General features: G+C 56.8%; 7 protein-coding genes and 1 non-coding gene across 8 annotated transcripts; 4 read left to right on the forward strand and 4 right to left on the reverse strand.

Moving 5' to 3' along the window:
* Positions 1 to 203: 203 nt before the first annotated feature.
* MKK02DRAFT_17399 (ribosomal large subunit assembly and maintenance-related protein) lies at positions 204 to 1,865 on the forward strand (the record flags this gene model as incomplete). Its single annotated transcript, XM_053085782.1, has 6 exons — positions 204 to 335; positions 369 to 492; positions 540 to 913; positions 962 to 1,034; positions 1,077 to 1,561; positions 1,608 to 1,865. The coding sequence occupies 6 exons, from the start codon at positions 204 to 206 to the stop codon at positions 1,863 to 1,865; spliced, it is 1,446 nt and encodes a 481-aa protein (XP_052943406.1).
* A 189-nt stretch (positions 1,866 to 2,054) lies between these two features.
* On the reverse strand, positions 2,055 to 6,307 carry MKK02DRAFT_17181 (alpha-mannosidase; the record flags this gene model as incomplete). Its single annotated transcript, XM_053085748.1, has 15 exons — positions 2,055 to 2,271; positions 2,482 to 2,670; positions 2,706 to 2,966; positions 3,009 to 3,214; positions 3,247 to 3,385; positions 3,421 to 3,489; positions 3,533 to 3,629; positions 3,662 to 4,037; positions 4,079 to 4,440; positions 4,647 to 4,883; positions 4,928 to 5,271; positions 5,303 to 5,753; positions 5,785 to 6,091; positions 6,136 to 6,182; positions 6,232 to 6,307. The coding sequence occupies 15 exons, from the start codon at positions 6,305 to 6,307 to the stop codon at positions 2,055 to 2,057; spliced, it is 3,378 nt and encodes a 1,125-aa protein (XP_052943407.1).
* Positions 6,308 to 6,726: 419 nt separating this feature from the next.
* Positions 6,727 to 8,179, forward strand: MKK02DRAFT_38289 (uncharacterized protein; the record flags this gene model as incomplete). Its single annotated transcript, XM_053090030.1, has 3 exons — positions 6,727 to 6,998; positions 7,045 to 7,900; positions 7,949 to 8,179. 3 exons carry the CDS (start codon positions 6,727 to 6,729, stop codon positions 8,177 to 8,179), a joined length of 1,359 nt encoding a protein of 452 aa, XP_052943408.1.
* A 49-nt stretch (positions 8,180 to 8,228) lies between these two features.
* Positions 8,229 to 11,212, reverse strand: MKK02DRAFT_17948 (ATP-dependent RNA helicase prh1; the record flags this gene model as incomplete). Its single annotated transcript, XM_053085865.1, has 12 exons — positions 8,229 to 8,336; positions 8,396 to 8,464; positions 8,501 to 9,069; positions 9,093 to 9,264; positions 9,310 to 9,383; positions 9,426 to 9,621; positions 9,675 to 9,748; positions 9,797 to 9,954; positions 9,999 to 10,292; positions 10,337 to 10,599; positions 10,651 to 10,697; positions 10,897 to 11,212. The coding sequence occupies 12 exons, from the start codon at positions 11,210 to 11,212 to the stop codon at positions 8,229 to 8,231; spliced, it is 2,340 nt and encodes a 779-aa protein (XP_052943409.1).
* Positions 11,213 to 13,648: 2,436 nt separating this feature from the next.
* On the forward strand, positions 13,649 to 13,734 carry MKK02DRAFT_t7. Its single transcript has one exon. It is a non-coding gene; the product is annotated as a tRNA-Asn (tRNA).
* A 476-nt stretch (positions 13,735 to 14,210) lies between these two features.
* MKK02DRAFT_17386 (Aldehyde/histidinol dehydrogenase) lies at positions 14,211 to 16,480 on the reverse strand (the record flags this gene model as incomplete). The annotated part of the gene is made up of 12 exons (XM_053085779.1): positions 14,211 to 14,327; positions 14,369 to 14,537; positions 14,582 to 14,638; positions 14,684 to 15,010; positions 15,054 to 15,154; positions 15,203 to 15,270; positions 15,320 to 15,536; positions 15,583 to 15,632; positions 15,732 to 15,813; positions 15,936 to 15,947; positions 16,006 to 16,206; positions 16,250 to 16,480. 12 exons carry the CDS (start codon positions 16,478 to 16,480, stop codon positions 14,211 to 14,213), a joined length of 1,632 nt encoding a protein of 543 aa, XP_052943410.1.
* Positions 16,481 to 16,961: 481 nt separating this feature from the next.
* On the reverse strand, positions 16,962 to 18,897 carry MKK02DRAFT_34559 (uncharacterized protein; the record flags this gene model as incomplete). The annotated part of the gene is made up of 5 exons (XM_053088968.1): positions 16,962 to 17,232; positions 17,275 to 17,654; positions 17,697 to 18,556; positions 18,590 to 18,749; positions 18,784 to 18,897. The coding sequence occupies 5 exons, from the start codon at positions 18,895 to 18,897 to the stop codon at positions 16,962 to 16,964; spliced, it is 1,785 nt and encodes a 594-aa protein (XP_052943411.1).
* A 550-nt stretch (positions 18,898 to 19,447) lies between these two features.
* On the forward strand, positions 19,448 to 21,716 carry MKK02DRAFT_34560 (uncharacterized protein; the record flags this gene model as incomplete). Its single annotated transcript, XM_053088969.1, has 8 exons — positions 19,448 to 19,710; positions 19,753 to 19,956; positions 19,989 to 20,135; positions 20,171 to 20,211; positions 20,255 to 20,436; positions 20,468 to 21,236; positions 21,270 to 21,517; positions 21,555 to 21,716. The coding sequence occupies 8 exons, from the start codon at positions 19,448 to 19,450 to the stop codon at positions 21,714 to 21,716; spliced, it is 2,016 nt and encodes a 671-aa protein (XP_052943412.1).
* Positions 21,717 to 21,998: the final 282 nt, after the last annotated feature.

The raw sequence follows: 21,998 nt of genomic DNA on the forward strand, positions 1-21,998 counted from the left end.
TGAGCTACTTGAGAGCTTCTGGGAGCTGGTAAGATAGAAGGGTGGGCACGGACTTGAGATTTTCGGGTCCGAGCGGTGGAGGTGATTTTTCAGCAACCATCTGCCTCTTGGTAAGCGATTTGACAGACCTCTTCTTCCCATCATACATTTACCCTTCTTGTTCTCCCTAGCACAAGTACAGAAGGCGATAGCAGCTCTGAAAGATGTCTACGAGCAAATCCAACCAGCATGTCGAGGAAGAGGACGACCTTCAAATCAATGATGAGGATATCGTTGAGGTCCATGAGGATGAGGGAGATGCTGGCGAGCCCATGTCAGACGATGATGAGGACGACGTGCAGGGTGGCTTCGTCCCGGACGATGGAGAGGGACCATACGACGGAGAAATCGTCATCGGCGGTCCGGGACCCGGGGAAGAGGACGAGGACATGGAGATGGATGGCGACGAACAGGGAGAGCCGGCCGGGACGGACAATAGTTGGGGTGTCAGCGGTAAGTCTAGGATGGAGGGATTGCAAGCGCATCCGCTCATGCTGTAGCCCTTCACGCCGCACAGCAATCTATCTTCTCTCTCGCCCTCCACCCCGCCTTCCCCAACCCACCTCTGGCCGTTTCAGGCGGCGAGGATGATATCGCCTTCATATTTTGCCCCTTGCCCGCCTCCGAGAACGCCGCTTGGTCGTCCGAGACGTTCCCTCCCGTTCGCCTGACGGGTCACACCGACTCAGTTGTCGCTGCGGGCTGGTCATTCGACGGTGAAATGATAGCTACAGGCGGGATGGACGGCAAGGTTCGCGTTTGGAGGCGAGTTCAGCGGAGAAAGTCTCAAGAGGGATTGAAAGCGGAGGGCGGTGTTGCTTCCTGGAAGGACTGGGAGTTCCTGACCAGTCTGGATACGAGCAGCGAGATCATCGTGAGTACAGCTCAGCGACAGCTCTGTGAGCTGGTGCTAACCAATCAGTGGCTTCAATGGCACCCAAAAGGCAACGTCCTCGCCGCTGGATGTGAGGATGCGCAAGTCTGGATGTGGCAATGTGAGCTCAAGTCTTCTCGTATGATCTTCCGCTAATTTCTAGTGCCATCTGGAAACACCATGGGTGTCCTTTCCTCTCACACTTTCAGCAGCACAGCCGGTCTCTTCCCTCCCCCTCTCGGCCGTCAGCTTCTGACAGCCTCGCTCGACTCGTCCCTCATCCTCTGGGATCCCCGTACCTCCGCTCCCGTCTTCAAGACGTCCGTCTTCTGCGCCGCCAACAGCCCGCACATGGACCCCTCACACCACGGCATCACCGCTCTCGCTGTCTCGCCTAACGGCCAGCTTGCCGCTGCCGGGGGAGCGAACGGTCTCGTCAAGATCGTTAATCTGCCCGCAGGCAATGTCGTCAGCACCTTCACTGGCCACACCGAGGGAGAGAGTGTCGAGGCGCTGGTCTTTATTGATGTCCTGGGCGGTGCGGCCGGCGGCGGGAAGGGAGTCGTACTCGTCAGCGGCGGGACAGACGGAAAGGGGTTCGTTTGGGATGTCGCTACTGGCCGAGTGAGGGCCGAGATCAAGCACGACGTGAGCCCCTCCCGTCCAGATCTGTGACCAAGCTGACGTTGCTCAGGAGCCCATCACATCACTCGCCGCACACCCATCTCCTTCGCACCACCTCGTTACCTCCGCTTCTGCCGACGGCAACCTCAAGACATGGGACGTCCGCACTGGTACCCTGATTGCTACACACCAGGGGCATGCTGGTCTCGTCAACGGTGTAGCGGTGGCGCCGGGACCGAAGGAGGCATTCGAAGGGGCCGAGAAGCCATTGCAGCAGGTAGTGGTCAGTGCCGGGGATGAGGGTGTGAGCTTGATCTGGAAATTATAGTTCTCTGGTAAACTAGATGCATGCACTTCAGCATACAGCCTTCCCCACTTGTACCGTGCACGTTTCACACTGATCTGGAGTGTAGACCAGCCTGTTGAAGCAGGGAATGGTCATATACTCGCATACTTGGCACTGATAAATGGGGAGCAACGAAGTAGAATAATAGGAAAATCGGGCAGGGCGATACAACTATACTTTGACCCAAGACCCGCTTGACCCTCTCCTCTCTTTCTCCTTCCTCCTCCGCTCAAGGCACACTCTGACTGTCTTGATTTCGAACCCGCGGAAGCACAGTTGCACATCGTGCACCGTCTCGCCCGCGAAAGTAGTAGATTTTACCTCGATTTCGTGTACCGGCTCTTCGAGCAGATTGACCAGCTGGATCTTCTTAATCGCCAGATCGCGCCTACAAGTCAGCCCACCCTTGTAGATATCGACGGACCGCAGACATATGGGTGACCCGAGGCAAGAGGTAAAAGGAAGAGGACGTAGAAACCCGACACAAAACCCCAACCTATATCTCCAGGTCTCCTTCAACTCCACTTACATCTCATCCCCCTTCTCTCAAGTATCGATATCAAGCTTCGAAGAGAGACAGTGAAAGGGATGCACTTACAACTTGAGGGTAGGCCTGGCATGCCCGCCATACTGCTCAAACATCCTCAGGACGATGCAGAACGTCCCGTCCGCCTCATCGTCCTCGCCCCGCTTGATCGTCTCGAGGATAACGTTTGGCGCCCCCTCCAGTGTGATGGGCGGGCGCTTGGCGACTGAGGCAATGTCTTGCCGGTCGGCGTCCGAGATACTCCGCACTATAGTCAGCTCCATCTCAACACGGACTTACATTGCATAGGCATATTGAAGGCAGCAGCCACGATCGGCACATCGCTCTCTGCAAACGTCCCTTTGTGCGGGTAGATGGCGAAAGAAAAGGCGTGGGTACCCATGTCGCAATTGGCGTCTGGCTCGGTCGGAGCTCGGAGCAGCGACAAGCGCATGACATTCCCCTCGGTCGCGTAGCCGTACTTGCAGTCGTTGAGGATGGCGACACCGTATCCGTACTCGGAAAGGTCGGCAAACTTGTGACCGCACACCTCGAATCTAGGAATTAGCTCAGCTCAACAATCTAATATAATCGCTCACTTGGCATTGTCCCAGGAGGTGTTTCGGTGTGTAGGCCTAGACACGACTCCGAATTGTGTGTCGTAGGTAGCATTCTCGGCCGAGATAGTCATTGGCAGCTCAAACTTGAGGAACTTGTGTTTCTCTCGCCAGTCCACAACGGCGTCGAAGCGAATCATGCTTCGGGCATCGGCCTTGAGCGATGCCGGGACCGCGTCCATGATGATCTGACATTAGCCAGGCCCTCCTTCTCACTTACTTGTACTTCGATGCTGCTTTGACCGATTCGGAGGGAAGTGCCGATGACGCCTCGTAGCGGACCGCTTTCGACGATGCTGGCCGAGCCAAAGCTGAGATGGGTCTGCTTTTCGAGATGGAACTGATCAACATCCCAGGCACTGCATGTCAGCTGGGAGCGATGCGAACGACTCACTCCCAAGCATTAGGATGGTCTTCCATGATGACGAGACCGCCGCTCTGGCCCTCCGGAATGATCTCCTTGCTGTCCTGTCAGCTTAGCCCACGAACAAGCAGAAACCACATACTCTGCCTGGGCGTCGTAGACGGAGACGATCCGCCCCTCCTTCATCTCCATCTTGAGGGTACCGTTGCTCATGATGAGGGACTCTCCAATCTGCTGTACTGATCATCAGCTAGACCTTGTGTAGACTAACCTTTGACCCCCTGCACCGACCCATCAAGCGCCTTGACATTCCCCAACCCGTCCTGCGCCTGGACCAGAACATATCCCTTCCCGCTCGCGCCCCGCTGAGCGACTACTCCCGCCTTTCCGGCAACCTCCATTACCTCGAGTCGAGGCACGCCAGGTAGGGTGTTGATAGCGAAAAGATCCATCCCCGAGATTCCCTCCTCGATGGCCTTTGAGCCCGGGTAGAGAACGTCATAAGCCGATTTCAACACCTCCGCGCCGATCTTTTGTACGTTGGCGTACCGCTCCTCGGCATCCTCGTAGATCATGCCGATACCGCTCCCAGGTAGAACATCGTGGAATTGACAGAGCAAGAGATCCTCCCAAGCGGCGTCGAGTTTCTAAGCGTCAGCTCCACCCATACCCAAAGTACCAAACTCACCTTCTGCGGATAGTGGTACGGAGCCGAAGCGATGCTGGCCATCGTAGCGGCATGCTCCGCCTCCCTAAGCAGGATCTCGCCCTTCCGGTTCCCCTTCTTGATGCTTGCGTGGGTGGTGTAGGTACCGCGGTGGAACTCGGCGTATAGCTCGCCCCGCCAGTTGGGCAGGAGTCGAGCATCTTTAGTCTCGTCCCTGATTGCTGCGTAAAACTCGTCCATCGATCCGCCCATGTGAACGAGGGGGATCTGGCCGCCCGCTGAGGGGTGTTTGCCGATAGCGCGAGCTCGGCGAAGCTTCTCGAGCATGGGCGGAGTGGGACCGCCGCCACCATCGCCGTTGCCGTAGAGGAGAAGGGCTTGTGCTGCATATCAGCCACAGTTCTAGGTAGGATCATTACGAATGCGGGTTTCGGTAAGCTGTTGGGCGGTCGCGGACTGCTGATCACGAGAAGAGGGCCAGGAAAGTTGGGCGTGAACAGGGAGTCAGAACGGATGTAGAACATCAAGGTATACGCAGTGGGCGGTGAATGTGCTTGGTGTACAGCGATGATAGCGAGCCTCGACTCACAGGTCACCTCCATGTTCTTGTTCCCGGTCATACCCCTTCTGATATCCTCCATATTGCACTGGCTGTTGTAGTTGTTGACCGGTGTCATGTGCGTGAGGATCTGCGAGCTGTCGAGACCGACCCAGTTGAAGGTGGAGTTGGGAAAGTCGTTATCATTGTTCCAAGACAGCTTTTGGGTGAAGAAGTTGTCACAGCCAGCGAGGCGGGCGATCTGCGGGAGCTGACTCGAGTAGCCGACTGCAGAGTAAGCTCAGCGCTGAACAAGTTAGACCGACACTCACATGTATCAGGCAGGACAAAGGTCTTGCACTTGAACCCAAATCGGCTGTGATAGTACCTCTGACCGTACAGGAACTGCCTGACGAGCGCCTCCCCGCTGGGCATGTTGCAGTCCATTTCGACCCAGGTTGCTCCAGTAGGCTGGAACGAGCCTTCCGCCACGCGCTCTTTGATTCGAGCGAAAAGAGACGGGTAGAGCTGCTCCGTCCACTTGAATTGCTGAGCTTGGGTCGCGGAGAAGCGGTGCTCGGGATATCGGTCCATCAGGTCGATTTGAGTCGACCAGGATCTGGCGGACTTTTGCTGGGTGACTGAGAAGGGCCATAGCCAGGCAGTATCGATGTGGCTATGATCAGCTAGCCCAGACTCAGACTCACCAATGCCCAACACCCCATAGTGCGCCCCGCTCCTTTGCCGCCTTCTTGCTCTCCTTGCCAATCTCCTTTTCCCACGCCTCGCCCAGGATTTCCTCGGCCACCTTGCGACACTTCGTCACCGACTCTAGCGATCCCTCCTGAAAGACATTCATGATCTCATTCGCCACATGCAGACATCGGTTCCGGAGCGGTGTGTCGTCCGGTAATTCCCGCATGGTCTGGTGAAGCGTTTGGAAGTCCCACATGAGATGCCAGGCCTCCATGTTGGGAACGACGAGATCCGCCGAGTTGAGCTTGTAGTACCGATTCTGGTCAGGTGGGGCCATGTTGTCGATACCGAACATGCCGTTGCAGGAAGCTTCAATGTAGAAATGGGCGACACCGGCTTTGCGTGCCGACGGAGGAATAATAAACTCGACGCGACGGTCTTCGCCCCATCCACCGGTAAGGCCTACATCAGCTATGTTCTGAGCCAGACTCACCATGGATAGGATCCCCATCGGTCGTAAACACCATAGCCTCGCCGGAGCAGTCAAACTCGAATTGAACCCGCTCATACCCCTCCCATTCCTTGGGTATGTGCAGTGCGATCTTGAACCAGTGGTTGGTCCAGCTAGGTCCAAATTGCTCGCCCTTCTTCGTCGCCTTGTAGGTTTGCCTCTTTGCCTCTGCAAAGGAGGGCTTGGAGCGACCGGGCGCTGACCAGACTGAGAGCGACACGTGCGAAGGGTCGTCTTTGCGGTCGGCAAAGTGGAGTGCCGAGAGATTTACTCCAGCATAGTGGCCGCCCTACGCATCAGTACGGTACCAGACTGGCGCGGCTCGTGACCTACTATGAATTGATTCAGGCGACCTTCTACAGAGCCTAGATGGCGAGGTCCTGGCCGTCAGCGATCGGTGTCGGGAAGCTGTCATCCGGGCCTACTTACGCGCTTCGTGATTCAGCTGCGGATATCTCTCTTTCTTCGCCCCGTCGGATTGAGCGGGTGAGTTCCGGGCTGCCATACTAATGGTCGTCTAGATAATGACCGAGTGGTACACAAACGAAGGGCAGTACAGACAGGCCAAGGGGACTGAAAGGCATCAAGTAACATCGGCACGGCGTCCTCCGAACTCCCCCTTCGGGTAAGTGGGGGAGTAAGGTGGGGGAGTGTGGCGGATCGGCGCCAGGCCCCTATATCCCTCTTCAGGCAGCCTTCCTGACATCCAGAGAGTGTACGTGCAGACGGATCCTGCCCCTACAATGACACACATTGAGGATACATAGCCACCAGACAGCTTCCCAGAGCTCTAGATCGTGCTACGAGCCCCTGGAGATTGAGCAATCTCCGCCGTCGCCACCTCCACTTGCTCCAGCCAAAGCTTCGGCGTTGTTCAGCTTCGCATCCGTTCCCCTTGTCCACATCATACAGCCCACCGCCCTCATGCCCAAACACCTTCCCGCCTTCAAGCACCTTCTATCATCCTCCAACTCCAACCAGCGGTCATCGGGAAAGCCCGAGAAATCGGTCAATCAGCTGATAGCTGCCTCTCGATCGGGCGAGCACCAGACAGGAGGTCGTGATCTCCCACCTCATCCTCATGTCGCTGTAGGCCCTAGCTCGGTCTCGCGAGGTTCTCCGAGGGTGGTTCCAGATGCGGATGAGCTGCTGGTGATGGTGGCTTGTGGTATGAGCGGGGAAGCGCCTGTCCACCCGTCAGTCTCGCCGTTACAATTTATCGTGTCTCGAGCTGACCTGCAGTGCTGAATTGCTGAGGCGGTCTGAGCTCGCACGTCGGCAAGCTGCACGTTCTGTTGCGGGTCCGGTCCCCCCTCCATCCTGGCGTGCCAACGCAGTCGCATCATCCTCCAAACCACAGTCAACTAGCACGGCTTCATCTGCGCCGAGCTGTTCAGCGGTGACCAAGGGCGATCTCATTGCTGCCCAGGCGATGTTCGAGAGGACACCCACACAGAGTCCGGGGCTGGGATCATCCCGGCTGGTCGAGCACTGCTTGACCGCTGTGCTTCGTCACCTGGAAAGTACGGAAGTGATATACGAGGAGGTCGGCGAAGGCACTAAGGCGGGCACGGAGTCGAGAGGGATGACAATCGGGGAAGCGATGCGCGAGCAGGTCGGCTACCTCGAGCCTCACCTCAAGATCGCCCTTCTGGATCTCGCTTCTATCCGCCCGGAGTCTAGCGGACCAAGGCTCAGCGATCGCTCCATTCGGGCAATTGTCCATCGTCCAACCTTTGAATGGGACGAGCCAGACGGTATGGAGGAACAGATCTCGGGCGCAATCTCTGATCCCGAGGATTGGGCAGACAGCACATCTGCGCCGCCGGATCTCCACTATCTTCCCCTCGTACTCCAACCAAATCCCCTTCCTATCCTTCGCGAACTATCATCATTCCCCGCACTATCATTGTCTTCACTCAACCTGGCCTACTCGACCATCAAGGAATTGGAAAAGCTTGTCGGCGTCTTGCCTGCGGGCCTGCGCGAGCTGGGAATGGTGGGTATTAGACTGGCGGGGTCGGAGGGGAAAGCGAGTGAAGATGATCCATGGCGCAGAGGGCTGGCGGCGATGGGGAGAAGGATGATCGTCCTTCGAGTGAGTCACAACCACGAGCCATCAATAACCAGGAGCTGACCCTATCAGGTGTTGGACCTGTCCTTTCCTTCCATGCCTATCCTCCCTGCCGCCCTCTCCGGCCTCATTCACCCTGGCAACGCCCGTCTTCCGTCCCTGGTCGCCCTCGGACTACGAGGCGTCATACCTCAGGCAGGATCAACCGCCGATACCGTCGGCCTGGCATTCTCATACCGAACCATCCTATCTAGCCTGCGAAGTCCACAGCGGAAGCGATGGGTAGAAGTGATTCTTGAATGACAGGCAAATGCAAGGCGTAGATGTATTTATGCTATTACTAGATGTAGTCTCAGGTAGACCCATTTGCCTTGGCAGCTTGTTTGAACGGCGGCAGGTCAGTGAGCCAGCTCTGCTCAAATTGGGAGACGTTTCGCGCGTACATGGCGGTGGTGATGGTCTGAAAGATCAGCATTGGCGTGCAGTGAGGGTCACACATCGCTTCACACAAGCACTCACCAGCTCGTCATACAGGATAGCCGGGACCTTCTTGCTCATCAAGACCGAGCTCGGGTGGATCTTGACTTGCTACATGATTAGCTCGCATCCCTGGACTGTACTTACCAAGCTGCCCGTAGTCTGTCGATATGTCCCGTCACTCTGCACCACCGCCGTGTTCATGTACAGCCCACTTAACAAACACCTTCCCACACTATCCTTGTCCCCTCCACAGCTCAGCGCCGGATCTACACCTTCCCTTCTGACCAGCTCGCGCAGCTGATCCCGTACTCTTATCGCCGCCTGGAGCGTCTTTGTATTGACAAAGTTCTCTTTGGCCCACTTGGCCGGCGACTCCGACTTGTCGTCTTTGATGGCCAAGTATGCTCGAAAGACGTTCATATTTGTCAAGTGGTCGCCCTCACGTGCTAGGAACTTTTGCCGTGCCGCTGCGGTAGCGTCGCGCTCGGAGGAGCGGTCGATCCAGACGGGACCGGAGACGACGAGGGACAGAATGTCGATGATCTCGGAAGGGCATGAGTGGGTGAAGGAGGAGAGAAGGATGCGGGCGTGTGAGGGGTCGAGGGGGAAGTGAAGCATCCGTCGGCCGAGGGGGGTGATGGTCGTCGGTCCAGAGATGGCCTCCAGGCCGGAGAGGGTTTGGAAGGCAGCCAGGACTGGAATCAGCCCCAGCGCTTACAAAAGAGTGAGGGCTTACTAGATTCTCGGCCGGGATCGTCAATATACTCAAACTCGAACGGATTTTGACCCATCGCTATGAGCTGGAGCACGGCAGCCGCGAGATCGCAACGCTGTATTTCAGGCGCATCGAAATCGATCAGGTCCCCAAAGGCCGCTTCGGTGAATAGGCGATAACAGTGTCCAGCGCGCTGAGGGTCAGCTCGATTCCGTAGCAACCCTCAGGTTCTGCTCACCTCGCGACCTGCACGACCTGTCCGTTGCCATGCAGCAGCCTTGCTGACAGACTTCAATTTCAGGTGCTCAAGAGCTGCTCGTTAGCTGAGACCATACAGCTCATCGAAGAATTCACCTCCAGATGATCGATAGATGTACTCCTTCTCCTTTTTGAACCCCGTGTCAACCACGTAGCTCACACCGGGGATGGTGATACTCGTCTCGGCGATATTGGTCGCGATCACCACCCGTCGAGTGTTTTCAGCGGGTTTAGAGAAGATCTTTGCTTGGGCAGCGGGTGCGAGTTGGGCGTATAAGGGCAGAATGGCGAGCTGCGAAGGGTCAGCCACGCCGAATAGACACAAGTACCTGCCAGCTGACGCACCTTATCTGAGCTATCGGGCAGGTCCTTGGAAGCACGTCGTAACGTATCGGCGCAGGTCTCGATCTCTTCGGCACCTGGATGATTAGCTTTGAAGCATGGATTACTCAGCTATCCAAACTTACCAGGCATGAAGACCAACACGTCCCCCTCGCCGTCACCCGAGCAGTGTATTTGCATGACCTGCTTTGCCGCCGTCTCGATAAAGTCTTCTGCTGGCTCGAGCAGGTGTCGAGTCGTCACGTCATACATCCGACCTTTTACGATCAGGGCTGGGCGTTCCCTGCCCATCAGCGCCAGCTCAGTCGGTACGAAGAGAAGGCTGACGTTTCAAAGAACCGCACAAACTTGCTCGGGTCGAGGGTAGCACTCATGACCACGATTTTGAGCTTGGTCACCGCTTCTTTGCCCTTTCCCTTTCCGCTCGATCCTGCGCCGTTCCCGTTTTTCCCCGCTAGGCCCTTTCGTATCCGTTGGATCGTCTTCAGAGCGCCGCAAAGAAAGTCGGTGTTGAGGGTCCGCTCGTGGGCTTCATCGATGACCACCACGTCGTACTGCAGTAGCAGATTAAGGCCTTGTTGCTCCGAGGTCGAGGCTTCTCGAGAGTTGTTTGCCAGTTCTCTGGGACGTCAGTCTGGAATTTCAATCTGACGCGTGAAGCTCACCGCATCAGTACCCCCTCAGTCATGAATCTCACACCTGTCGCCTTGCTCGTCGAATCCTCAAATCGCACAGTATACCCGACCTCCTCGCCAACGGCTACGCCCATCTCGGCCGATACCCGTGTTGCCAGAGCGATAGCGGGGAGCCGTCTCGGCTGTGTGATGGCTATTTTTGGCGCTCGCTTGTAGTGATCTAATGAGAGAGCATTGCGCCGGAGAAGCTGGGGTAGTTGCGTGGACTTGCCGCAGCCTGTCTCGCCGAGGATCTGGGAAGTGAGCGTCTGCTTCCTGAGCGGACAGATATGCATGTGGCTTACTATGGTGGTCTCATTTGCCAAGATCTCTTCCAATACAGTCTTTCGACCTAGTCTTGTTAGCGACCGGACCCCACTTAAATACGCAGCAGTCGATCGCTCGAATCGCGCTCCTGCGCCTTGTCTGGTCACGTCGGAAAGGAAGTGGGAGCGGAGCGAGCCCAGCTCAAGGCCTCGGCACGCCTCGGGTCCTCAATGTCCCGCTCGGTACATGTGCAAAGACAAGCTCGCGAGCACAGCTTGACGTACCTTGGTAGAATGGCAATTCTCTCCTCGTCTCCCACAACCTATCCGCTTCTTTAAGCCGCTTCTCTCCATCCTTGTCCTTCCCGCTCCCGTTCTTTGCTTGGACCTTTGACCGCTTCCGCGACGGAGAAGAAGCGGAGAATCCATTGGGCGTCTCCGAGCTCAGACCGTTCGCTCGAGGAGCTTGAGATTTCGGCTTCGCCGGCGAGGCAGCTTCTGACGAGTCAGAGTCGGAGTCGTAATTGACGACCCGCTTCTTGCCTGGACCAGATTTCTGCTGGGATCCTGGAGCCAGCGGGGATGCTGGGATTGGGGGCATGATGACTCTGAGAAAGCGCTGTACAACGACGACGTGGAGCTACAAAGAGGTTGTCAACAAAACTTGTCAAGAGAAACTTTTGGCGCAGAGAAGATCGTTCGGGTCCCCACATTCCTTGTCCTCCTTGCGGAGCTACGAGTGTATGAAGCGGATGGAAGAGACAAGATCGTATTTGGAGTGGTGTCTTGTGTTTCGAAAGACCCAGAGCTACCCAGAGAGTCTACTGACATTCACAGTCGGCCGATATGTATGCCAAAAAAGAACACAAACCATATTCTAGCTGTCACATCCGCCTCGCCTACACACACTCCGGCCCGCCCTTCGTTCTCCGTCTTCCTCTCCACGGTAGGCTTTAATGCACTACGCTTCCCAGTGTCTTCCCTGTCCCCCTTGATTTCTTCCGCCTCCTCCGTGTCTGCCTTCTTGCCCGCTTCTCCAGCATCCCCATCCCACTCCTCACGTCCAGAACCCCACATCTTTCCCTTCTTCTTTTCCCATAGCCCGTGAAGCCCCCGGCACCGCTACATCAGCCGGTACCTTCGAGATATTCGCTCCCGCTCTCGCTGTCCGAGCATTGAGAGGAGGCGGCGCAAAATCGAGCCGCAGGAGCGGTGGAGCGTGTGACGGGATGAAGGGTACTGTGTTGCAGTATGGATTCCCATGAGGGGCAGGTCGGGCAGGGACTTCAGATCCTAAGTGATCATCAGCGAGTATTCTACATCTGACTATGGCTGTGTACTCACCCATGAGAACGTGCCGTCGATTAACTCTCGTCTGGAAAGTACCCGCCTTGAAGCTTGATCCAGGATCAAGTGAGTGGTATCTTCGATCCCGCCCATTGCACTGCACGCCTGACTGCTATTCAACCTTGATGAGATGGAGGCGGCGGCGATGCCATATACAGCGACACCCGACATCCGGTACCGGGCGTCAAGGATGCTGAAAGCCATGGAGATGTGGCTGGGGCTGGGCGCATCCTCGTCAAATGAGCTGGAGTGCCGACAGAGGGCGCGCGGAGAGGTGATCAAGAAGCCCCCGTAGGTGTGGGGTTCTGCCACCGAGGGCTTCGAGGATTTGGGCGACAGACCAATCATCCCCGCAGATCGAGAGGTACTCCAGCCTGCCGAGTGAAGGGACCGACTCGACCGCATCACCGATGGGCTCCCGATATTCCGCTAGGTATCGGATCGACCAGTTCTGCGTGACCATTGAAGAGCAGAGTTGCGGTATGGAGAAGGCCAGTATTCCGAGCAGGTGCTCCGCCGCGTTCGACGATATCTGCAGGACGAGATTTGTGCCCGCCGAGGAGGGCGAGTCCGGCCGCGAGTGAACGATTTTCCGAGGCCATATCCTGGCGTAGTCTTTGCGGTAGACCTGGAGATCCTCCGGCTGGCCCTTGGTTGCGATGACGAAGAGCTCGTCGACGATGTTGAGCTGGAGCTCTGGGCAGCGACGGACCCGTCTGAGATACACCATCCAGCCTCGTGGTCCGCCTAGAAGCTCGACCACGAATTTGCGCAAGTGTTCATCCGGAGGAAAGAGGTCGAGATGGCGCGCGAAGGACAAGCCGACGCTCATGCCACCGGGAGCAGTCGTACCGCGCGACGTTTCGGTGGATAGGCGTGTAGACTACGCCAAGGTCAGCTCGATGAAGCGTGTCAGCCAGCTGGGTTGAGCTTACTATCGGCAGGGAAGGACCTGTACCACTGAGGCACCACCATCCCCTCCATATTGCTTCATGTCAGGCATCTATCGTGTCCTAAAGCCCGATTGGTCGCCATCATCCGGTTGCTGGAGAGCTCGTCGCATGACTTGACGATCTGATCGTGCAGCTCTGTCGGGATGTCGATTATAGGGGCCTGAGCTGGTCCCATGCTGATAGGTTGTGTGCTGAGAGGCTGAAAGGATGATCGGGAGTGTTCTGGAGAGGGATGTCGGAAGAGCTTATCGAGAATAGGAAAGCGGCATATAAGCTTTGGGCTGAAACAGAGTGAGACAGCCGTGCTCATGAGGCAGAGGAATGTGTATGCGGTGGGGCCTGCTCATTCAAACCATGGTGCGGACTGCATTAGCAGTGCAAGATCATTCGACCACCCCGTCAGTATGCCTGGGTAAGATGCTGTCGCAGACACATTACCAGACGATGTGGAGAGGAGTCAGTTTTCGCTCCCTTAGTTCGCCGTGCCGGATCGAAGCGGACACCGTCTGGAAGGCTTCCCACTCAGGCCTGACTGATGGTCGACACGCTCAGCAGAGGACTTGATGGGTGGAGTGATCGTTCAATCGCCTTAACTGAGGGACAAAGCAAAGCCTCGGAAGGGCCCGGACGCGGGTTGGCGAGGAGTGAGATCGGACAGGACCCAATCTGATCAGGCCCAAAACCTTTATGTATTGCGCTGAGCGACCTCCAACATCGGTTCTAGCTCAACAGCTGCCTGTTCCTTAGCTCAGTTGGTAGAGCATTCGACTGTTATTCACTAGCATTCATCGAAAGGTCGAGGGTTCGACCCCCCCAGGAACAGATTTCTCTTTTGCCCGAGGGTGTCCATCTTTTTCCCTGTCTCGAAGTCTTTTTTTCCCCCGCGCGGCGACTGAAGTCAACTGTCCTTACCTTGACTGTGCGCGCTTGGACGGCCAGTGCTCGCCATCACGTTGATTAGGGGCGGTCGTGTGCCTCCCGGACCCAGTTGTTGGCAGTCTGGAGGAGGCTTGTGCAAGGGGTGGGCAAGGGGGATGAAGCCGGGAGGGCTGATCGGGGCGGGGCGGGCCTGTATGTCCTCCCCTATATGCTCTGCCCGCCATTGCCCGCACTAGATGTGCCTGCGACCCTCGTGAGGCGATCCGCAGAGTATGTTCCATTCACATCTCTACACTGCAGCAATGCAAAGATTCCGCCTTGAGCGCCTGAGCAAGCGGTGGCCTTGCTAGAATAATTGCCCGCGATTTTCAATGAGACAAATTACAGATCGTGTTCCATCCGCCTCACTTGACTGCATGCTCATACCCCAAAGCTCACCCCCTGCGCGAGTGGCATCTTGCTAGAGTAATTGACAGTCGCGGCGCTCCATCTAACATATTGCTTCCAAGCATCGCCCCCAGACTCGCGACCCCATCCCTAACGATTAGCGTGACTCTCCGGATGAAAGATACACTCACGGTAGATTTGTTGCCCCCAAATCCAGCACCAATCTCCGCACCACTGGTACCGACGTTGATATTGACGATCCCGCAGTCTGCACCTTCCGGTCCAAGCCACTTGCCCATTGACTGGATGTTGGTCGTAAAGAGCGAAGCGGAAAGGCCTTGCGGAACGGCGTTGTTTAGGCTATCGTATAAGCCGATGACCAGACTGTCAAGGGAAGATCTTACTGAATGGCCTCTTCAAGCGTATCGAACTCCGCAACGGACAGGATAGGCGCAAACGTCCTGTGACATCAGCTTCAGTCACAGTCTACCAGCGTTCTGACTTACTCGGTGGTCCAGCACGGATCGTCATTTGTCGGTCGAACGATCGTCGGCCATACAAAGTTCCCGCCCATACCCACATCCATCTTCCCTGACCTCTTCGTCAGGACCTTCCCGCCCCGCTTCTGGATGCCTGCGAGGGCATCCTCATAGAGCTTTACAGCGCCCGAAGTGTGCAGTGGTCCAATAAGTGAGGCATCATCGAGCGGATCTCCAGCTTTCAGGGTTGTCTGGGATGAGGCGGAGTCGTAGTATTTGAGCAGCATGGAGATGAACTGGGCGGAGATGGACCGGTGGAGGTATAGTCGGCGGGTGGAGGTGCACCGCTGGCCACTGCTTGTCAGCTCGACGCATGTCTAAGGTAGATATCACTCACGCCGTTCCGACCGCAGCAAAGATCACAGCCTGCAGGGCCATTTGGAGATCGGCGTCCTTGTCGACGATAACGGCGTTGTTCCCTCCCAATTCTAGTAGCGCCTGCTGCTTAGCTGCAAGGCAATATGTCCGCTTCGGAATAGAGCCTACCTTGCCAAATCTGTCCTGTACGACCTTGCCTACTTCCTTGCCAATCTTCTCGCTTCCCGTGAAGCTGACTGATGCGCATTAGCCCGCTCCAATGTCTCATGGCAGGCTAGGACCCACCCATGTCCACGTCAGAGCTACCCACAATCTCCTTCCCCACCGCCACGTCTCCGCATACCAGCGCTGCCACTGCTCCCGGTAGCCCATTCCGCTCCAGGACCGGCTGTATCAGGCGCGTGACGGCGATAGCGCAAAGCGGAGTCGTGGGTGATGGTTTCCAGATCGTGCTGTTGCCTGTTATCATGGCTATGGCCAAGTTCCAGCCATACACCGCGACCTGCTAGTCAGCTTCATGGGGCTATAGGGGAGAAGACGGAGCATACGGGGAAATTGAAGGCGGATAGAATGCCGACCACTCCGAGAGGATTTGGGACTTTAGGATCAGCATTGCGCATGGGTCACAACCTTGCAGCCAGAGCACTCCCTCGCAATGACGATGGTCCGTCTACACAGATAGTAAAGCGGGACTTACTCTCGTAGATCACGTGCTCTGGCCGCTCGGAGGGAAGTACCCGTCCAGCCATACTCCGCGAGAGCCCAGTAGCGTAGTCGCACTACAACCTATGAGCTCAAAATCGTCCAGATAGTACATGGGCGTAGGAGGACGAGGCTATCTCTGGCTCGCGGTACCACAGGAGGAGTATGGGAAAGGTAGGGTAGGGGGAATAGGACATACAATATCGACAAACTGTGGTGATCAGCATCATCTCCCACCCATTACAGCAGGTAAAGGTACAAGCACTTACCTCTTGCACCTCGCCCTTGCCCTCACTCCTAATCTTGCCCATCTCCAGACTGACAAGATCCCCCAAAGCCGCGGTCTTGGCCCCCAGTGCCTCCCTGATCTGACGCATCACCTCCCCGCGCTGCGGTCCAGGCATCCTCCGCAGGAGAATGGAAGCTCCTTTCGTAGCTTGTATAGCTCGCTGGGTTTCCTCTACATTGGCCTGAGGATTAGCTCAATCCATTATCGCTGAGCAGGGGACATACAGTCTGGACCTGGCCTATGACCTCTCCGGTCGCGGGGCATATACTCTTCTGGACGGCTCCGCTACCTCCCCACTGCCCATCGTACATTCCGGGGATTAGAGAACCATCAGTCGGCAAGTCCAGAGCAGAGAGGACTCTGCTTGCTCGCGCGGACAAGGACCGGGTTGCATGGTGCGGTGAGAGGACGCGATGGGCGGGTCGAGCGAGAGGGAGGAGGCGAAGAGCGTACATCTTGATGACTGCTATGCCTGGCGGGAAGAAGCAATGTACGCTGTACAATGTGTGCGTGTGATAGGTATAAAGGCATATACATCATCTCCTGAATGCTCAAGACAAGGGAGGTACATACCTTCGCTTGAGTCCGGACGGACCTTGACTCGGAGCCGCTCTTCGGACATCGGCGAGATCCGATAGACTTGCTACTGAAGGGAAGACAGCACGAAATGAACGGTCCCCTTTAGTGACGGCCGCCCCTTCCCTCCGTACTCCCCATCGAGGTAAGAGAGGTGAAGATCGAGAACAGAGACCCGATCCCTCTCCAAGAATCAAGGCCAACGAGATTTGATAGCGCTACCGCCTAGATACCTCTGAACGCTGCGGGCCTTTGCCCGGGACAGAGTCATGACTGGTGAGGTGTAAGCTTTACTTGAGCGATGGCGGAGGTGCCCAATGATATGTATACACAGATTACACACTCCCCTACCCAGTCTGCTCAGCGATCTACAATCCCCGATCGCCTCCACCTCCATATCCTCCCCAGCCGACCTCCTCTCCCTGTACTCCAGTCCAGACCGCCTATTTCCTGTCGCGGCTTCCCGAGAATTACACTTGTGGCGTTGATGGCGCTTCCTACGCAGCCTTCGAGTAGGGGTATTCCGGGGTACGCGTACGAGCCAGCAAGGTGGATCAGGGCGGGATGCGACGTGGGCGATGACGAGGGGTGAAGGCGCTTGAAAATGGTCGGGTCGCGCAATGGAAGTGCTCTGATCATCAGCTCGAGGATCAACCATGTAGGAGAGTCCCACCTTTCCATCCTAGACACAGCCAACACCGTCTCTGCATCGATAGGGCAGACCGGATTTGTAGTCTGCAGCACTTCCGCCACGTCTATTCCTTGCTGACGAAGGGACGCAGGCGGCGGTACGATATGGGTCCCCATCGTATAGACGCAGCCATCGCGAGGAGCGAAAAATGGGATTTGCCCGTAGGGCGAGGGTGAACCAGGGCTGGAGGGTCCGGGAGAGGACACCGAAGAAGAAGTGGAGAGCGCCGGTGTCATTGCTACGTCCTCGTCTTGGGTGAATCCGCGCGGTGTTGTGCTGAGCGGAGTGGAGAGGTTGATTTCGCGTTGATCTGCCTTGCCAGGCAGGATTGACCGGTCCCTGTGTGTGACAACGATTGTTTCCTGCTCGTCAGCTAGAGACCTATACGAAGACGTATAACTCACTCTATATTCAACCTCACTCAAAGCGTCCCTCATTCCTGACACCCTACTCCTTTCCGCCTCTGCTCCAGCTTTCAAAGTCTTCTCTAGCATTCCCAAAAGCACAGCCGCTGCGCTGGCCTGCGTAGCCAGAACCACCTGATCCACCTCGATATCCCCGCCTCGACATTTCACCGTGATGTTCCCCTCTCCTGCCGAGTACACCAAATCCAAAACCTCTTCGCCAACCCTCAGATATCCCTCTCCTTGCGCCCCTACCTCCTCCGCCAGCCTCATCGCGACCGTCCCAGCAGAGATCCCAGGAGCCAGGGTGAAATGAGAAGTCCCGACGGTCGAGTGGACGTAATCGAGCAGACTGCCGATTGAGGTGTCGAGCACGTCCGAAGTGGTCATTGTACCGACGGCGGAGAAGAGGGGTAATATGATGTCGTATACAAAGGCTTCGAAGACATTGCCGAGGGGCGAAGCCAGAGCCGACGCTCGTGGCAAGGAGTGGGAGAAGTAGGACAGGGGATAGGTGAGGTGATGAGAGACCCGTGCGGTCATATGCCGCAGTGTCGTTTGGCGACCGTGGCGGAGAGGTAGGAGATCATGCCATCCCAAGGCGGCGATGACTACCCAGAGAAGGTAGGCACAGGCAGTTCCCAGGAAGCTGGCGATCGCTCGAGTGAGTGCTCGGGGCGACGCGTAGGACTTGGATGGTAAGGAGGGTATAGCTGATCCCGACGCTCCGGTATGGATAAAGTAAGGCTTGGTATCGGGTTTCGGCGTGGAGGTGAGATGGGAGAAGGAGAATGTCCAGTACGTCGGTATCATAGGTATGTTGAGGTGACGATACAGCGCTATCAGAAGAGGATAATAGCCTGTCATCAGCCCAGGTCGTGAAGCGTACGAACCTCCTTGAAAGCTCCGCATTGGCACGTCAACAATCCATCTAGGCCCGCCTTTTCGGCCCTTCGACTGCTTCTTGCCAGCAGAGGGTCCTATCACTTGGACAGCCTCATCGAGGCCGAGTGGGATCTCGACAGAAGCAGAGTGAAATCCGAGGCGATCAGACTAGACATCAGCTCGGAGAATTTCATCAACTCACCTTCTCGATGATCCAGACCTCGACTCCCTCTCTTTTGAGCAGGTACGCGGTGGTCAGGCCTGCCAGACCAGAGCCTATGACCGCTACGCGTCTCCGATCAGCGCTGACAGGCATGGATGCTGGGACCCAAATGAGCAGGGGAGATGAATGAGGAGAGGTAAGGGCAAAATTCCAGGCCGCGGGACGCGGGCGAACATTCCTCGTCAACGGTCGCACGGACTCAAATCTAGGTTCGACATCGAGCCCATGCTCGGCTTCCTGCAAAGAGCTGGTCAAAGACATTCATTCTGTCCACCCCAGAGCTTGCTGGGCTCTTGGAGTGGTACTCTTACATGCGCAGCAGGCGATATGGTGTGAGCAACGCAGCTCGACGCTCTCCGTTATAATCGCTCCCTCATGAGGGCTTACGGCAATCCGGCCGTAATTGTCCGGATCTCTTGTCCGCCGATCTGATTCCGGATTTACAGTAGCGGCTGAATGATCGAAGGCCGGGCCATTGCGGCCGGATACTTGTAGTAACCGAAGCTTAGGTTCAGGGTTAGCCAAAAGTGGGGAAGGCGGAGTCACCGACGCCGAGGTCAGCTTCTCCGCTCACTATATAGCTCACCTACACGACTACCCTCTTTAGCATCAACCATACACCTATCCACAGACAACATCAACAATGGGCAAAGTACACGGTCTCCCCGACTCGGTTGACGAGGCAAACGACGTCTTTCCCCCTCCCCCTCGTCTCCAGGGCGATGGTGAATACCCAAAGCCCCACATTGGCCCCGACTACAAGGCCTACCTCAGCGAGTACGAGAAGACGGTCGGTCCGGACAGCGACAAGTGGTGGAAGGAGACGGCGGAGAAGGAGCTGAGCTGGTTTACGCCATTCAAGACGGTGCGAGCGGGTGGCTTTGAGGCGGGAGATGTACAGTGGTTGTGAGTGTGCTGTTGCCGGTGGCAACGCGAGCTGACCCGCAGCCCGGAAGGAACGCTCAATGCCGCCTACAATTGTCTCGACAGGCACTTTTACAAGGACCCCAAAGGCACTGCCATCATCTACGAGGCGGACGAGCCTTCCGAGGGGCGCGAGATTAGCTGGGAGGAGCTCATGCAGGAGACATGCCGAGTCGCCAACGTGCTCAAGGAGTGGGGCGTCAAGAAGGGCGACACTGTCAGCATTTAGTAGGTCTGAGCAAATTCAGGGCTGACATTAGCCTTCCCATGACCTGGCAAGCAGCGGCTGCATTCTTGGCCTGCGCGCGTATCGGAGCGGTCCACTCGGCCGTCTTTGCTGGATTCAGTGCGGAGAGTCTTCGCGACCGAGTGAATGACTGTGACTGCCGAGTTTTGATCACCACCGAGTAGGTCCAGACGTTGCAGCAGCGCTGACCAGTAGTGAGGGAAGGCGAGGCGGCAAGTCCATCGCCACCAAAGCCAGTAAGTCAACCCTCCATCCCGCGCGCGCAAGCTCACACTATAGTCGTCGACAATGCGCTCGAAAGCTGCCCCCTCGTCGAGCACGTCCTTGTGCTCCGCCGCACTGGCGGCAAGGTCAACATGAAGGAGGGCAGGGACGCGTGGTGGCACGACGAGTGCGACAAGGTCCAGCCATTCTGCCCATGCGAGCCTATGAACTCGGAAGACCCCCTCTTTATCCTCTACGTAAGTCCGACTGCTGACTGAGCTTACCCAGACCTCTGGCTCTACCGGCAAACCCAAGGGTGTTGTCCACTCTACCGGCGGCTACATCCTCCAAGCCCTCCTCTCTGTCAAGTACGTCTTTGACGTTCACCCCGGAGACCGCTTCGCCTGCATGGCTGATGTGGGATGGATCACCGGTCACACCTACATTGTATACGGTCCCCTCGCCAACGGTGTCGCTACGACCGTGTTCGAATCTACCCCCGTCTACCCTACCCCATCGCGCTACTGGGAGTTCGTCGACAAGTGGAAGGCTACCCAGCTGTACACTGCGCCCACTGCCATCCGTCTTCTCCGGCGTCTCGGCGAGGAGCACGTCAAGAAGCACGACCTCTCCTCCCTCCGCGTCCTCGGTACGGTCGGTGAACCCATCAACCCGGAAGCATGGCACTGGTACAACGACATTGCCGGGAAAAACAAGTGCGCTATTGTCGACACGTACTGGATGACCGAGACCGGCTCGCACGCGGTCGCTCCTCTTCCCGGAGCCATCAGCACCAAGCCCGGATCCGCCACCTTCCCATGCTTTGGGTACGACCTGGAAATCATCGACCCCCAATCCGGTGAGGTGCTCAAGGGGAATGATGTCGAGGGTGTATTGGTCGCTCGGGACCACTGGCCGAGTTTGGCTCGTACAGTCTACAAGGACCACAAGCGGTATCTCGAGACGTACATGAAGCCCTACCCTGGGTACTTCTTCTTTGGAGACGGTGCGGCGAGGGATTCCGACGGGTACATCTGGATCAAGGGACGTGTGGACGGTGAGTTTACCAGTTGGGCTGAGCTGATCTCAGATGTGATCAACGTTTCCGGTCATCGTCTATCCACAGCCGAGGTCGAGTCCGCTCTGATCCTTCACAAGGGTGTCGCCGAGACCGCCGTCGTCGGATCACACGATGACATCACTGGTCAGGCCGTCTACGCCTTTGTCTGCATGAAGCCCGAATTCGACCAGGACAATATCGACCCCGCGGCGCTCAACAAGGAGATGGCGATTCAGGTCAGGAAGAGTATTGGGCCATTTGCCGCGCCAAAGAAGATTGTAAGTTGTAGTATGCTGAGCGGCCGCTGACTTGTAGTACCTCGTCAACGACCTGCCCAAGACTCGGTCCGGAAAGATCGTCCGCCGAGTATTGAGGAAGATTGTGGCGGGAGAGGCGGACCAGCTGGGAGACTTGTCATCAGTGGCTGAGCCAAGCGTGATTGACGACATTATCGCCAAGGTCAAGGCGTCAAAGTAGGGAGTTAGCAGGGTATACGAAGGGTCACGTCAGAAGCAGATCGTCCAATGTACAGGCTTGTCATCAGAACGGTGTTGCAGCTAGTTGCATAGTGATACGCGATTAGCAATATGCGGATGTAGTTCGCTGCGTCGAGACTATGTAGCGCACCCCAGCTGTCAGCTTGCGGAACTGCGACAGGCAGGGGTCGACCTACCACTGCGACACCGCCACAGCTGCGATCTACAGCTCTCACCCCTTCCGCGGCGGTCCGCGGGCTGTTTTTGCGGATCCGAAACCGGC

The sequence above is a fragment of the Dioszegia hungarica genome, assembly GCF_025882075.1.
Source record: "Dioszegia hungarica strain PDD-24b-2 chromosome Unknown MKK02contig_16, whole genome shotgun sequence".
Lineage (NCBI taxonomy): Eukaryota > Fungi > Basidiomycota > Tremellomycetes > Tremellales > Bulleribasidiaceae > Dioszegia > Dioszegia hungarica.